Source organism: Loxodonta africana, chromosome 19 (assembly GCF_030014295.1).
Source record: "Loxodonta africana isolate mLoxAfr1 chromosome 19, mLoxAfr1.hap2, whole genome shotgun sequence".
Lineage (NCBI taxonomy): Eukaryota > Metazoa > Chordata > Mammalia > Proboscidea > Elephantidae > Loxodonta > Loxodonta africana.
Window position 1 is genome coordinate 56,964,739 of NC_087360.1, and position 14,798 is coordinate 56,979,536.

The 14,798-nt window shown below is 38.9% G+C and overlaps 1 protein-coding gene across 2 annotated transcripts in view; it reads left to right on the forward strand.

The window, feature by feature from the left end:
- SH2D4A (SH2 domain containing 4A) overlaps positions 1-14,798 on the forward strand; it is an 83,058-nt gene that overhangs the window by 55,893 nt on the left and 12,367 nt on the right. For both annotated transcript variants that reach the window (XM_003412493.3, XM_064272753.1), the window contains 2 exons: positions 6,873-7,083; positions 10,173-10,303. In XM_003412493.3, the coding sequence (XP_003412541.2) occupies positions 6,873-7,083; positions 10,173-10,303 (342 nt within the window). The remainder of the gene's footprint in view (positions 1-6,872; positions 7,084-10,172; positions 10,304-14,798) is intronic.

Sequence of the window (14,798 nt, forward strand, 5' to 3'; positions counted from 1 at the left end):
AATAACAACAGGCTGGATATATTAACATTCATCCCATTCCTGTGACCCAAACCCTAACTCACTTGGGTTAGCAGGGCCAGAAATAAACCTCGTAGGAGAAGAATAAGTCAATACAGATGAAGGCAGACTAGAGAATGCTCAAGGATGCTAGAAGAATTGGGGTTTGAGGTAGGGTTAGAAGTTCTGTGCTCAGGACACTGAAGCCTTAACCTCCAGACCATCTCTCGGGATAGCCTGGGGCAAGAGACCAGCAGTGGCAATATTTGCAGGATGTTGAGAACCCTAAACTGATGTACAATCCCATTACAATAAATATTAAAATGACAGCTTCTGTGAAATGAAAATATTTGCAATATCCAATCGGTGGTCTTCCTATTCTTGCAGTGAAATTCTAGTATAATGAAAAAAATTTTTTTATTGTTCTTTAGTTGAAAGTTTATATCTCAAGTTAATTTCTCATACAAAAATTTATACACATATTGTTGTGTGACCCTAGTTGCAATCCCTATAATGTGACAGCACACTCCCCTTTTCTACCCCAGGTTGCCTGTGTCCATACAACCAGCTCCTGTCCCTTTCTGCCTTCTTGTCTCATCTCCGGATGGGAGCTGCCCGTTTAGTCTCATATATCTGCTTGAAGTAAAAAGCACCCCCTTCACGAGTATTATTTTGTTTTATAGTCCAGTCTAATCTTTGCTGAAGAGTTGGCTTCAGGAATGGTTTTAGTTCTGAGTTAACAGAGAGCCTGGGGGCCATGCCTTCGGGGGTTTCTCTAGTCTTAGACCATTCAGTCTGGCCTTTTTATGTGAATTCGAGTTCTCTACCACTTTTCTCCTGCTCTGTCAGGGAGTGTCTTGTGTTCCCTGTCAGGGTGGTCATTGGTGGTAGCCCAGCACTATCTAGTATGTCTGGTCTCAGGCTAATGGAGTCTCTGGTTTATCTGGCCCTTTTGTCTCTTGGGCTTATATTTTCCTTGTGTCTTTGGTGTTCTTCATTCTCCTTTGCTCCGGGTAGGTTGGGACCAACTGATGCATCTTAGATGGCCTGGCGAGCTTTTAAGACCCCAGATGCCACTCACCAAAGTGGGATGCAGAACATTTTCTTAATAAACTTTATTATGCTAGTTGGCCTACGTGTCCCCCAAAACCATGGTCCTCAGACCCCCACCGCTGCTACTTTGTCTCTTGAAGTGTTTGGTTATGTTCAGGAAACTTCTTAGCTTTTGGTTTAGTCCAGTTGTGCTGACTTCCCCTGTATTGTGTGCCGTCCTTTCCTTTACCTAAGATAATTCTTGTCTAATCTAGTTAGTGAATTCCCCTCTCCCTCCCTCTCTACCCTCTTAACCATCAAAGAATGTTTTCTTCTGTGTTTAAACCTTTTCTTGAGTTCTTTTAATGGAGTTCTCATACAATATTTGTCCATTTGCGACTGACTAATTTCACTCAGCATAATGCCTTCCAGATTCATCCATGTTGTGAGATGTTTCATGGATTCATCATTGTTCTTTATTGTTTCATAGTATTCCATTGTGTGTATGTACCATAATTTGCTTATCCGTTTGTCTGTTGATGGGCACCTAGGTTGTTTCCATCTTTTTGCTGTTGTCAGCAGTGCTGCAGTGAACATGGGTGTGCATATATCTATTTGTGTGACTGCTCTTATTTCTCTAGGATATAGTCCAAGGAGTAGAATTTCTGGAGCTATGGTACTTCTACTTCTAGCTTTTTAAGGAAGCGCCAAATTGATTTCCAAAGTGATTGTACCATTTTACATTCCCACCAGCAGTGTATAAGTGTTCCAGTCTCTCTATAACCTCTCCAACATTTATTTTTTTGTGTTTTTTGGATTAATGCCAGCCTTGTTGGAGTGAGATGGTATCTCATTTTAGTTTTGATTTGCATTGCTGTAATGACTAATGATCATGAGCATTTCCTCATGTATCTGTTAGCTGCCCGAGTGTCTTCTTTGGTGAAGTGCCTGTTCATATCCTTTGCCCATTTTTAAAATGGGTTATTTGTCTTTTTGTGATTCATGTTTTGCAGTATCTTATAGATTTTAGAGATTAAACCCTGGTTGGATATGTTGTAGCCAAAATTTTTTTCCCAGTCTGTAGGTTGTCTTTTTACTCTTTTGATGAAGTCTTTTGATGAGCATAAGTGTTTGATTTTTAGGAGCTCCCAGTTATCTAGTTGCTCTTCTGGTGTTTGTGCATTGTTAGCTATGGTTTGCATTCTGTATATGCCATGCATTAGGGCTTCTAGCATTGTCCCTATTTTTTCTTCCATAATCTTTATCATTTTAGAGTTTATATTTAGGTCTTTGATCCATTTTGAGTTGGTTTTTGTGTATGGTGTGAGGTATGGGTCTTGTTTCATCTTTTTGCAGATGGATATCCAGTTATGCCAGCACCATTTGTTAAAGAGACTGCCTTTTCCCCATTTAAGTGACTTTGGGCCTTTGTCACTTATCAGCTGCTCATAGGTGATGACTTTATGTCTGGATTCTCAATTCTGTTCCATTGGTCTATGTATCTGTTGCTGTACCAGTACCAGGCTGTTTTGCCTACCATGGTGGTATAATAGGGTCTAAAATCAGGTAGTGTGAGCCTCCCACTTTGTTCTTCTTCAGTAGTGCTTTACTTACCTGGGGCCTCTTCCCTTTTCCTATGAACCTGGTGATTTGTTTCTCCATCTCCTTAAAAATGTCATTGGAATTTGGGTCAGTATTGCATTGTATCTCTAGGTCGTTTTGTATTGACATTTTCACAATGTTGAGTCTTCCTATTCATGAGCAAGATATGTTTTTCTACTTTTGTAGGTCTCTTTTAGTTTATTGCAGTAGTGTCTTGCAATTTTGTTTGTAGAGGTCTTTTATGTCTCTGTTTAGATTTTGTGTCCTTGGGGGCTATTGTAAATGGTATTGATTTGGTGATTTCCTCTTGGAAGTTCTCTGTGTTGGTGTAGAGGAATCCAACTGATTTTTGTATGTTTATCTTGTATCCTGATTCTTTGCTGAAATCTTAGTTCCAGTAGTTTTCTTGTGGATTCTTTGGGGTTTTCTATGTATAAGATGATACCATCAGTGAATGGGGTACTTTTACTTCTTCCTTACCGGTTGGGATGCCCATTTTTTCTTTTTCTTGACTAGCTAGCACAATGTTGAATGAGAGTATATAAAGAGTATATAAAGGGCATCCTTCTCTGGTTCCCATTCTCAAGGGGAATGCTTTCAGACTTTCCATTTAGGATGATGTTGGCTGTTGGCTTTGTATAAATGCCCTTTATTATTTGAGGAATTTCAGCTCAATTCCTATTTTGCTGAGAGTTTTTATCATGAATAGTTTTTGGACTTTGTCAAATGCCTCTTCTGCATCAGTTGATAAGATCATGTAGTTCTTATGTGATGGATTACATTGATATTGTTCTAATGTTGAACCATCCCTGCATACCTGGTATGAATCCCATTTGATCATGGTTAATTATTTTTTTGATATGTTGTTGGATTCTATTGGCTAGAATTTTGTTGAGGATATTTGCATCTATGTTCATGAGAGATATAGGCCTGTAATTTTCTTTTTTTGTGGTATCTTTACCTGGTTTTGGTATCAGGGTTATGTGGTTTCATAGAATGAGTTCGGGAGCAGCATTCCATCCTTTTCTATGCTCTGAAATTCCTTCAGTAGTACTGGTGTTAACTCTCTGAGAGTTTGGTAGAATTCTCCAGTAAAGCCATCAGGGCCAGGGCTTTATTTTGTTGAGAGTTTTTAAATTACCTTTTCAATCTCTTCTTTTGTTATAGGTTTATTTAGTTGTTCTACCTCTGTTTGTGTTAGTTTAGGTAGGTAGTGTGTTTCTAGAAATGTGCCCGTTTCCTCCAGGATTTCAAATTTGTTGAAGTATAATTTTTCATAGTATTCTGTTATGATTCTTTTAATTTCAGTTGGGTCTGTTGTGATATCACTCATCTCATTTCTTATTCGGATTATTTGCTTCCTCTCCTGTTTTTCTTTTGTCAGTATGGCCAATGATTTATCAATTTTGTTGATTTTTTTCAGAGAACCAGCTTTTGTTCTTGTTAACTCTTTCAATTGTTTTTCTATTCACTTTTCATTTATTTCTGCTCTAATTTTTATTATTTCCTTTTTTCTGGTGCCCGTGGGCTTCTTTTGCTATTCTCTATTTGTTCGAGTTGTAGGGTTAAAGTTTTGATTTTGGCACTTTCTTCTTTTTGGATGTGTGCATTTATTGCTATAAATTGAACTCTGAGCGCTGCTTTTCCTGTGTCCCAAAGGTTCTGGTAGGATGTATTTTCATTCTCATTTGATTCTGTGAATTTCTTTATTCCATCCTTGATTTTTCCTATAACCCAGTGGTTTTAGAGCAAGGTGTTGTTCAGTTTCCAAGTATTTGATTTTTTTTTTTTCCCTTGCTTTTTCTGTTATTTCTACTTCTATGGCTTTATGGTCAGAAAAGATGCTTTGTAATATTTCTATGTTTTGGATTCTGTTAAGGCTTGCTTTATGACCTAATATGTGGTCTATTCTGAAGAATGTTCCATGTGTGTTGGAAAAAAGTATACTTGGCTGCTGTTGGGTGGAGTGTTCTGTGTATGTCTATAAGATCAAGTTGGTTGATTGTGGCATTTATATCTTACGTGTGTTTATTGACCTTTTTTCTGGATGTTCTGTTCTTCGCCAAAAGTGGTGTACTGAAGCCTCCTACTATTACTGTGGAGCTGTCTATTGCTCTTTTCAGTGCTGTTAGAGTTTGTTTTACGTATCTTGGAGCCCCGTCACTGGGTGTGTAAATATAAAAAAAAATTTTTTTTTTTTAATTTTTATCTTGGAGTCCTGTCATCAGGTGCGTAAATATTTATTACAGTTTTGTCCTCTTGGTATATCGACCCTTTAATCATTATATCGTGTCCTTCCATATCCTCTGTGGTGGATTTTGCTTTAAAGTCTGTTTTGTCAGAGATTAATATTGCTACTCCTGCTCTTTTTTGATTGATATATTTTTTCCATCCTTTGAGTTTTAGTTTGTGTCTTTGAGTCTAAGGTGTGTCTCCAGTAGGCAGCATATAGACGGATTGTGTTTTCTTATCCATTCTGCCACTCTCTGTCTCTTTATTGGTGCATTTAGTCCATTTACATTCAGTGTAATTATTGATAGGTATGAGTTTAGTGCTGTCATTTTGATGTCTTTTTGTGTATGTGCTGTTGACAGTTTCTTTTTTTCCACTTAATTTTCTTTGCTGAGTTGTTTTTCTTTATGTATTTTCTTTTCATCTTTTTCATTGTTGATTTTGTATTTGCTCAATCTTTATGCTTTTCTTCTTTTTTATTTTGATGTGTAGGAATGTTAGTTTCCTTTGTGGTTACCTTAAATTTTACTTATATTTTTCTAAGTTTAAACCAATCTTTTATTTCTTGATATTGCTTTGACTTCCTCTCCATATGAAAGATCTATGACTTCATTATTTAGTCCATCTTTTTTGTTTAAATGTTGTCATCTTTTACATATTGATGTCTCCATTTCCCTATTTTCAGTGTTTTAGCTTTGATTTATTTCTGTAACTTTGTCTGGGTTGATACCTGGTTGTTCTGTCCTTTGCCCTAGTCTTAGGTTGTTATCTGATATATAATTGATTCTGTAACCAGAGGACTCCCTTTTATATTTGATGTAATTTTGGTTTGGTTTTTACACATTCCCTAAACTTCTGTTTATCTGGAAGTGCCCTAATTTTGCCATTGTATTTTTATTTGAGAGAGTTTTGCTGAATATATAATTCTTGGCTGGCAATTTTTTTCTTTCAAGGCTTTATATATGTCATTCCATTGCCTTCTTGCCTAAATGGTTTCTGCCGAGTAGTCAGAGTTTAGTCTTATTGACTCTCCTTTGTAGATGACTTTTTGTTTATCCCTAAAACTCTCTCTTTATCTTGGGCTGTGGGAAGTTTGATTATAATATGTCTTGGTGACTTTCTTTTGAAATCTACCCTGTGTGGGGTTCAATGAGCTTCTTGGATAGATATCTTCTGGTCTTTCACAATATCAGGGAAGTTTTCTGTTTGACATCTTTTTGAAGTCAAACATAACAGGATTTGACCAATAATACCTTCGGTAAATACACTTGGTAAAAATGATTCTAATATCTTGCATTAGAGCTCTTTAACACTATCTTGCTACAACAAAAACACCTTTATTTTACAAAGCAGTATTAAAAGGCAGCCTTAGGTACTTTTATCTGTGCCACAGTGTTCTACAATTATCTGTGGTTAAAGACCACTTTTTTTTTTTGGTCTGGCAGGCTGGTTCACATTTGGTTCAGTTCATAGTAGGACCCGACCAAGCGTAACCTCTGGAGAGCCTCACTGCTCTTTCGCCTTATCCACAGCCATGAACCACTGATTAGTACTTGATGTTTGCTAGTGGCTCAGGGCATATGGCATCCTGAGCACCAGTGCGTGAGGGATGTGACGATACCTTTTATGAAAATGTGCCTGCCAACTTGAATCCTCACACTCAAGCTGACGCATCACTTATTTTGACAACTGCAAAAAATTCTTCCACACGTTGTTCTCTACTTCTGTCTCACCCTTCCTCCTCCTCCTCCTTCTCCCCCTCCTGCTTCCTTCTCCCTTTTAGGAAAACCCCAAACTCCCACAGAGACAGGAATTCTACAGTGAAGTCTGGGCTGTTATAAATGGGCAAACCCTAACTATCTGAATAATAGATATTGATCATGATTGGTCATGATTAAAAGCAGACAATTAATCTACTGAGAGTGCACTCTGTTCACCACTGTGCAGTGCTGATCCTTCTAACCGTCTCTGTGGACTGACAAGGGCCTTTTCTCCCATTGTTCTTCCAGTGCGAAAATCCAAAGCAGCAGATGAGAGGAGACGCTCCTTGGCTAAACAAGCTCGGGAAGATTACAAGAGGTTATCCCTATCGGCCCAAAAAGGAAGAAACAACGAGGGACTGCAGAGTCCGCCGAATGCTGCGCAGAAACCAAAAAGACCCCCTCTATTGCCCAAGCCTCAATTCTTAAGCCCAGCGAGATACCCTAGACAACCTCTTAGGTAAGAAGCCACACAGGTGGCTTTCAGCATAAACGTCAAAATGGGCTGATTAAAGACAAATTGCATGACCAGCCATGGGGAATGGAGGGCTGGCTGGCAGCCTGTGTAATTAAATTCAGCCTCACCTCTAATCTCGTCTTCCTGAGATACCTGGTTAGGAATTTATTCCTTCTAACCTGTAAAATTCCACAGTTGTTATAATTAGTATACCCAATAATTTCATGAACATGAGCATGGAGTTATGTGCTTTGCACAATGGCAGTGGACTTGGATGCTGTCTCTTCTCTGTCCGCCCTCTCTCCTCATAAGCTGGTTCACTGATTATTGATAACTGCCTGTGCCTCTCCCCGACCCCAGCCCCTCAATGGCAATAGGCAAGCTGATGTGCGAAGAAGAGGAAACCACTCGGGTTCCATCAATGCTCAAGATTGTTCTCAGTAGTGAAAGAATATCTAAGTAGGAACCTAAGGGCTTTTTGACTTTTATGTGACAAGTAGAAACTACATTTCCATTAGGATTAAAGGTTTAATGGCAATTCTCATTCTGGGATAACTTGCCAAGTGAATAATTTAAGAATGTGGAAATGCTTCTTTTTTTAATGGACTCTCTATTTGGTGATAGTGGTACCTTTGCCTCCTCTGCTGTCAGGAGATAAGAAGAAGAGTTTGTTTTTGGCAAATCCCTATGAAAAAATAACAGTGATAGGATAGCAGAAACCCCTATCTCTGATGTTTACTGATTATAAAATTATATATATTTTTTCATGTTTTCATATAAAAAAGATATAGGGATCTATTTAGAAAGAAAATATTTAAAATCAATTATTGATTGAATGAAATAGAACAGTCTAAAGCATTGCCTTCTGAAATGAAAACTTTTAAAAACATTCCTTTGTTAAGACTATGGAGAAATGAAAAACAAAAGTCTCCTTTTTCTTGGAGTCAGTAGTTATCTTCAGGGTGTTTTTGTAACAGGGATTACGATCTCAGAGGAAATAGGAAGGTAGAACTTTTTCTCTACTATAATTATTTCTACTTACCAGAAACCAAACCAAACCCAAATTCCAAGTCATAGCAACCCTATAGGATAAAGTAGAACTGTCCCATAGAGTTACCAAGGAGTGGCTGATGGATTTGAACTGCCAGCGTTTTGTTTAGCAGCTGAGCTCTTAACAATTTCTCCACCAGGGCTCCAATTCCTATTTACTCAGTTGAAAATATCCATTTTGGGACTTGGGGACCAACACTAAATGACTATGTTTTACAAAGTGACAGTTTAGGAAGCAATTTTTTTTTTTAATGGGCAACAAAATGAGAAAGGTAATCAGGAGATGCATGTTTCCTGCAGTTTTGTGAACAGGTCATAAGGAGGTGCATGAGCCTTTTGAACCTGTCTCTTTCCAGCACTGACCCTTGTCTGTCTGCACATTGGCCGCAGAACCTCAGCATGGCTGTCTGCTGGTAACTCACTCCTATTCTCCAGGCTCTCCCAAAATACAGAAGGAATACAGCTTGCAATAGGACCCTTACCCACAATATTTTTCAAGCACAGTGTATTTGATTGACAGCAATAAAGGCAGCCCTTAAAAAGGGCAATTCTTATGTTAAGCTGTGCCGTTAGCTCATTTTTTCCAATTTAAGACACTGCATGAAGTGCTTCTCATGAGCCCAGCCCAGGGACGAAGATTGGCTCCTCCATTCTCTTTGGAGTTTTGCTTAATTGCCAAGGAATTCCCAAAGAAAAGAACCTAATATGAAAGCCAGTACGAGAACTTCCCATATAATCACATGTATGTGCGTCGTCTGTTTCCCAGGAAAGTCATAGAAGATTGCCTCCAAAATTGCTCTGCAAATCATAAAGAAAAAGTTACCATTGAGTCTATTCCAACTCATAGGGGACCCTAAAGGACAGAGTAGAACTGCTCATACGGTTTCCAAGGCTGTAATTTTTACGGAAGCAGACTGCTGCACTATCGCTGCCACCACTGGGGTACACAAACACACATACATATATACACTCATATGGGTATACACATATTTGCCTGGTGGTACAATGGTTAAGCACTCAGCTGCTAACCGAAAGCTGCTCCATGGGAGAAAGATGTGGGAGACTGCTTCTGTAAAGATTACAGCCTTGGAAACCCTATGGGGTAGTTCTACACTGTCCTATAGGGTCACTAGGGGTCGGAATCAACTCGACCACAACAGATTACACATAATATACATACACGTATATAATACATATATCATACGTAACTCATGGTGCCATATGCCCATAAAAAGCATAAAGAGCCGTAAGTTAACTTACATTATGGGAAATCGCAGTAAATCGTCCAGACTCTTTGTTGTTGTTGTTTTTTTAATTTGAACTCTACTCAAAATTAGTGGGCTGTTGAGTAAGACTTAGAAATGTTTAATTCATTGCTGTATTACTTTTTGCAGTGGAAATTGACTTACATCCCAGAACTTAAATTCTGCTACTGAATTTATTTCAAAGCTATTCTGCTGGCTGTGTCTGTTTCGTACCGGTCTTCAAACAGTCTTCTTTCTGGTACTTGGTCTTTTTGAGACTTGTCTTTCAGTAGCACTAAACCTCTTCAAAGGGGGAGAGAGAAGAGAGCAAGTCTGGAGATTAGTGGAAACAGAAAATCAAATAATGAAAATAATGGGAAAGAAATAAGTTTATTATCTTTGATTTCTTTCATTTTGCAAGTCTCTGCTGTCCAGGAAAATAGTGCTGGGATGTTTCTGGGGTGTATTCCACCTTCTAATGCTTATTTTCTATAAATTTTAATTGGGAGTTAATGGAGCTTCTAATTTGTACTAAAAATGAATTAAAATCTATGTATTAACACAGCAGTGGCTCAGATTCACGACTAGCCCAGGAGGACTTGAAGGACAAGTAACATATTTAAGTTCCTTTTAATTTCCTACCCTTGAGGAGTTGTAATAGTGTTTTGTAGGGGTTTAACCTCCCATCAGCTCAGCCCATGTGATTAGATCTTGAAGTGTGTGATAGACAGAATACAATTTTTGAAGGCATTATTTTCAAATTAGTTAAATCTAACTTAAAAACTTTGCCAATAACAGAAACCAGGGGAAGACAAGGACAGCCTCCAGCTTTGCCCAGGAGGACATCATCCGATGGTTTAAAGAGGACCAGCTACCCCTGCGAGCCGGCTACCAGAAAACCTCAGACACCATTGCTCCCTGGTTCCATGGTGAGTGCAGAGGTTTCATCGAAGGAACCTCTTCTGATAGCAGATGAAAGTCTGCTATTCCACCAAGAAGGCAGGAAAAATAAAAGCTTCCTTTTCTTTGCTGCCTCAAAGAGCCTTTCAAATTATTTTCACCAAGCAGTCTTTTTAAAGGCTACTCAGGAAAAAAAAAAGAAAAGAAACCGTTGCAGTTGAGTTGATTCCAACTCATATCGACCCTGTAGGACAGAGTAGAACTGCCGCATAGGGTTTCCAAGGAGTAGCTGGTGGATTTGAACTGCAGACATCTTGGTTAGCAGCCAAGCTCTTAACCACTGCACCAGCAGGGCTCTGCAGTGAGCTGCATTCTCGTGACGTAGTTAGAATGCAGTTAGCATTCATGGCAGCTGGTCACTTTGGATTAATTTATTACCACCAATACAACACCTCAGGGTAGGTAGGAAGAGCAATACTTCCTATTGACCTACACCAAGGTAGGGCACTTGGTTGTGACTTCCATAAAATGGTAACTTCTTCGTTCCACAGAGGAAGGGCCATTTGTGGTTGTTTGGGTGGGGTACAAATGACACTGCATTAGCAGTCAAAAGGTTAGATTTTACCGATACCCTGTTTAGTGCTTCTGTACCCATACCCATTGCCTTTGAGTGGATTCCGACTCATAGTAACCCTATAGCATGGAGTAGAGCTGCCTCATATGGTTTCCAAGGAGCTGCTGGTGGATTTGAACTGCTGACCTTTTGGTAAGCAGCCTGAGTTCTTAACCACTCCACTGCCAGTGCTTTTGTACTACTTCCTATTTCATTGTGTAGTGCCTGGGGTCATAAAAGCTTGTAAGTGGCCATCCAAGGTACAATAATCGGTCTCTATCTGTCTGGAGCAACAGAGAAAGGAGAGTCAGGAACAGGAGGAGGAAATGAAATGCATGGTTAATTGCCTCCATGAACAACTGCCTCCATTGCCAGAAGAGCCAGAAGAACTGGATGGTGGCCGGCTACCATTATGAAATGTTCAGATCAAAGATTCTATAGAAGAATCCTTATCAAAAGGGGAGAAGTGAAGAACAGAATTGCAAATTCATATAGAATCCAGATTTTCTGGAGCCATTGGGGCTGGATAAACCCTCGAACTGTTGAACTGAGATCATCTTTAAACCTGAATCTTTAAACCAAAACTGTTCCCTGAAGTCTTTTTTTGAATTAAGCAAAAAAAAAAAAAAAAAAAAAAGGCAATAGTTTACCTTAATTAGTAACGTATGTCTGCCTTGAGTATTGTGCTCTTTTAAGATCTATCCATATGGGATCAAATTGGCATCAGGAACTTGAAAGGTTAGATGGGAAGCTTAGGGGGCAATGAGTTAAAGTTAATGGGGGAGGAACAGTTCAGAAAAGGAGGATGAGAATGGTTACACAGCTTGAACAATATAATCAATGCCACTGAATTATACATGTAGAAATTGTTGAGTTGGTGTGGGTTCTGCTGTGCATATTTTCAACAATAACAAAAATAAAATAAATTAATAAAAGTGAAAAAAAAAAAAAGTCAGGCTTTAGACCCAGACCTCCATTAACCAGTTGAATAACTCTGAGCAAGTCATTTTCTTTCTCTGTAGCAAATCGCTTAATTTATCTGAACCTCATTTTCTTGATCTGTTAAATGAAAGCCTTGAACTTCGTCATCTTTAATTTAAAAATTCTATGGTTTTGATCCCTTATTTCTAAGACTGCAGTGTGAATTTGTCGTATCCTGAGCAGATATTAGCCAGTGAACCATTTCTGTATTTGACCCAAGAAACGTGATTAATTCAGGCCCTTCTGTCTACCTAGCTCATACTTCACCAAGCTCTCAGTTTCTTGGATTTTAAGAGTAGGAAGTTTCATCTTGCCTCAGTTGGCTTCCACAGGTCTGTGGCTGAATTGGATTCATTTGCTATATGTACAACAAAGGCTCTTTAAAACTAAAATAAATTTCTCTCCAAGGGCATGCTTGTCCTAAGAGTGCCTTGGTTTGAATTATGTTTAAGGTTTCTGTCTTTTACATAGTATGATCTCACACATAAATATGCCCATAAAAAATAAGCTCCCAAGCATGTTGCATGACAAACTCTTCTTAAAAAGGATAATTATTGGGCTTCTGCAAAAGCACTGCGTTTGCTGTTAAAACATTTCAGCAGAGCTGTTTGGTTTCCCCTGAAAACACTGGTTCTTTGGTGATTCCTGTAACCAAATCCATTGCCATGGAATCGATTCTGACTCACAGCTGAGCTCTTTTGTCCATTCCCAGAGGAGTCCCCTCCTGCTTCTAGGACCGAGTCACAAGCTTCCTTCATTTCTGTTCTACTCTGACACATTTGGAGAAAGAGCGACTACAGTATCAAAAGGTGAACAGAAGGGACTTGGCCCGATAACGCGTTAGTCATTGCTCTCTCTGCTGTCTGATACTGCCTTTTGTTTTCCAAGATGAGTACTGAGAAAATGGCCACTTAGTAGTTTCTGTCATTGAGCAGAAGATGCTGTCATTTGTGATTACAGGGCTGGTAGATTTTTTTTAACAGGGTATGAGGAATTGAAAATGTTGGTTGATGTTATTAAAAATCCTTCTAACCTTTAACAGGCAGTTCTATTTGAAATTGTTGCTGAAAGTTAGGAAGATGTAGTTGGACTAAAAACCCATTTGGAGCTTTGGTCAACAAGTAAGACTCTAGAGTTTTAAGTATAGCAATTTATCAGTGTGCCATTGTTATTGATTTCTTGTCATTTATCTAAACATTTGTCATACTCATAAGCAAAATAAATACATAAAAGAACACAGCCATTTAGATGACATAAACCGTATCTTCAGTTTTAGGAAGATAATAAAATTCCACGTTTCCATGACAAAGAGAAGATGGTCACATCTTATCTCCTTGCACTATAACTGTTTATTCATCAGGAACCCTGTTTTGACATATTGGGATGGTAGCTTTTCTTTAAGTAACACTGGTGGTGCAGCGGTTAAGCGCTTGGCTGCTAACCGAAACGTTGGCCTTTTGAACCCACCCAGTAGTGAGTGCTGTGGGAGAAAGACCTGACAATCAGCTCCTGTGCAATTACAGCCTAGCAAACACTATGGGGCTGTTCTGCTTGGTCACATGGGGTCACTATGAGTTGAAATTGACTTGTTGGCACCTAACAGACAAATCTCTTCTTTATTAATTTATCATCTTTTTTTATTTGTCTTACACTCCATGAATTTCCCTTCTTGTTACTATCTTGGTTACCTAAGTTTTCGCCTCACAGTCATCTTTTACTCTTTTCTCTTAATTAAGTTTTTAGATAAATCTGAGTAGCAAAATTCAACCATGCACCAAAATTTGAGTGAATATGATACCGTAAACCAGAAGGCCTTTTTCCTTTTCTTCATACGACCACTTATGATGTTAAGGGTTTGACGATTCAGTTGGTCAACAAGAATATGCCCTGGACTCTGCTTGGTGGCCAGGGTTGGAGTAGGGATGGCGAGCAGAAGAAAAAAAAAAGATTGCTGACATCAGCAGGCGTTTAGGGAGTGAGGATTGTGTAGAGATACTTGAAATGCTGTGAAGAGGTGTGCTGCAGAGGTCTGAAGTGGAAGGAGCATTTAAAGCTGTTCACAGGTGTTTCAACCCTAGCAAATGGTCCTGTAAGAATTAATGTTGACTTTCTGACTGAAGTTTCCAAGGTACTTCCCAAGAGAAAGTAGAAGAATCAAAGAATGTTAACTTTCAAAAGCACATTAGAATGGAAGTCTTTGAATTACACAGATACCATGGCATTTACAGTATTCATGAAGTGTGTGTTCATTAACCAGATCCATTCCTGGTTGTCAGATACAGCATCTGTGGTCTCCTGAGAACCTAGGGATGTACAATTCATAGCATAGCCCAGCTAATATATTGACTGCCTTTGAAATTAAGATCCTCCCCCCAAAAAACCCATTGCTGTTGAGTCAATTCCAACTCCTAGCGACCCTGTCGGGCAGAGTAGTACTGCCCCATAGAGTTCCCAAGGAGCATCTGGTGGATTTGAACTGCCAACCTTTTGGTTAGCAGACGTAAGTCTTAACCACTATACCGCCAAGGTTTCCTACAAAAAGACTTCTCTGTGGGAAACTAAATCATGCAGGTAGCTTGACTTCTTCAGGTAGTTTTATCAATAGGATGTCCTGTGTACCCATGGGCAAGTCCTATAGCATCTCCGGACCTCAGTTTCCTTCTCTAAAACTGCAGAAGTTAATGATTTCTTTTGTCCTTTCTGGGTGGGAGGGATAGCACAAGAAATAGGCCTGAGTCCTGGAGTTGCTAAAGTTCTGTCTTCTAATTTCTAGATTTATCATCTTCTGTATACTATATTTGATTAAGTCTATTTGGTTTTGATTCCTTAAGGATGATTGTTTTCTTCTGTCACCCTGTATCTGCTTCCATCATACAACGCCAGGGACTGAGTGTGTATAACTGAATAAATTACATTACGAAAGGCTCACA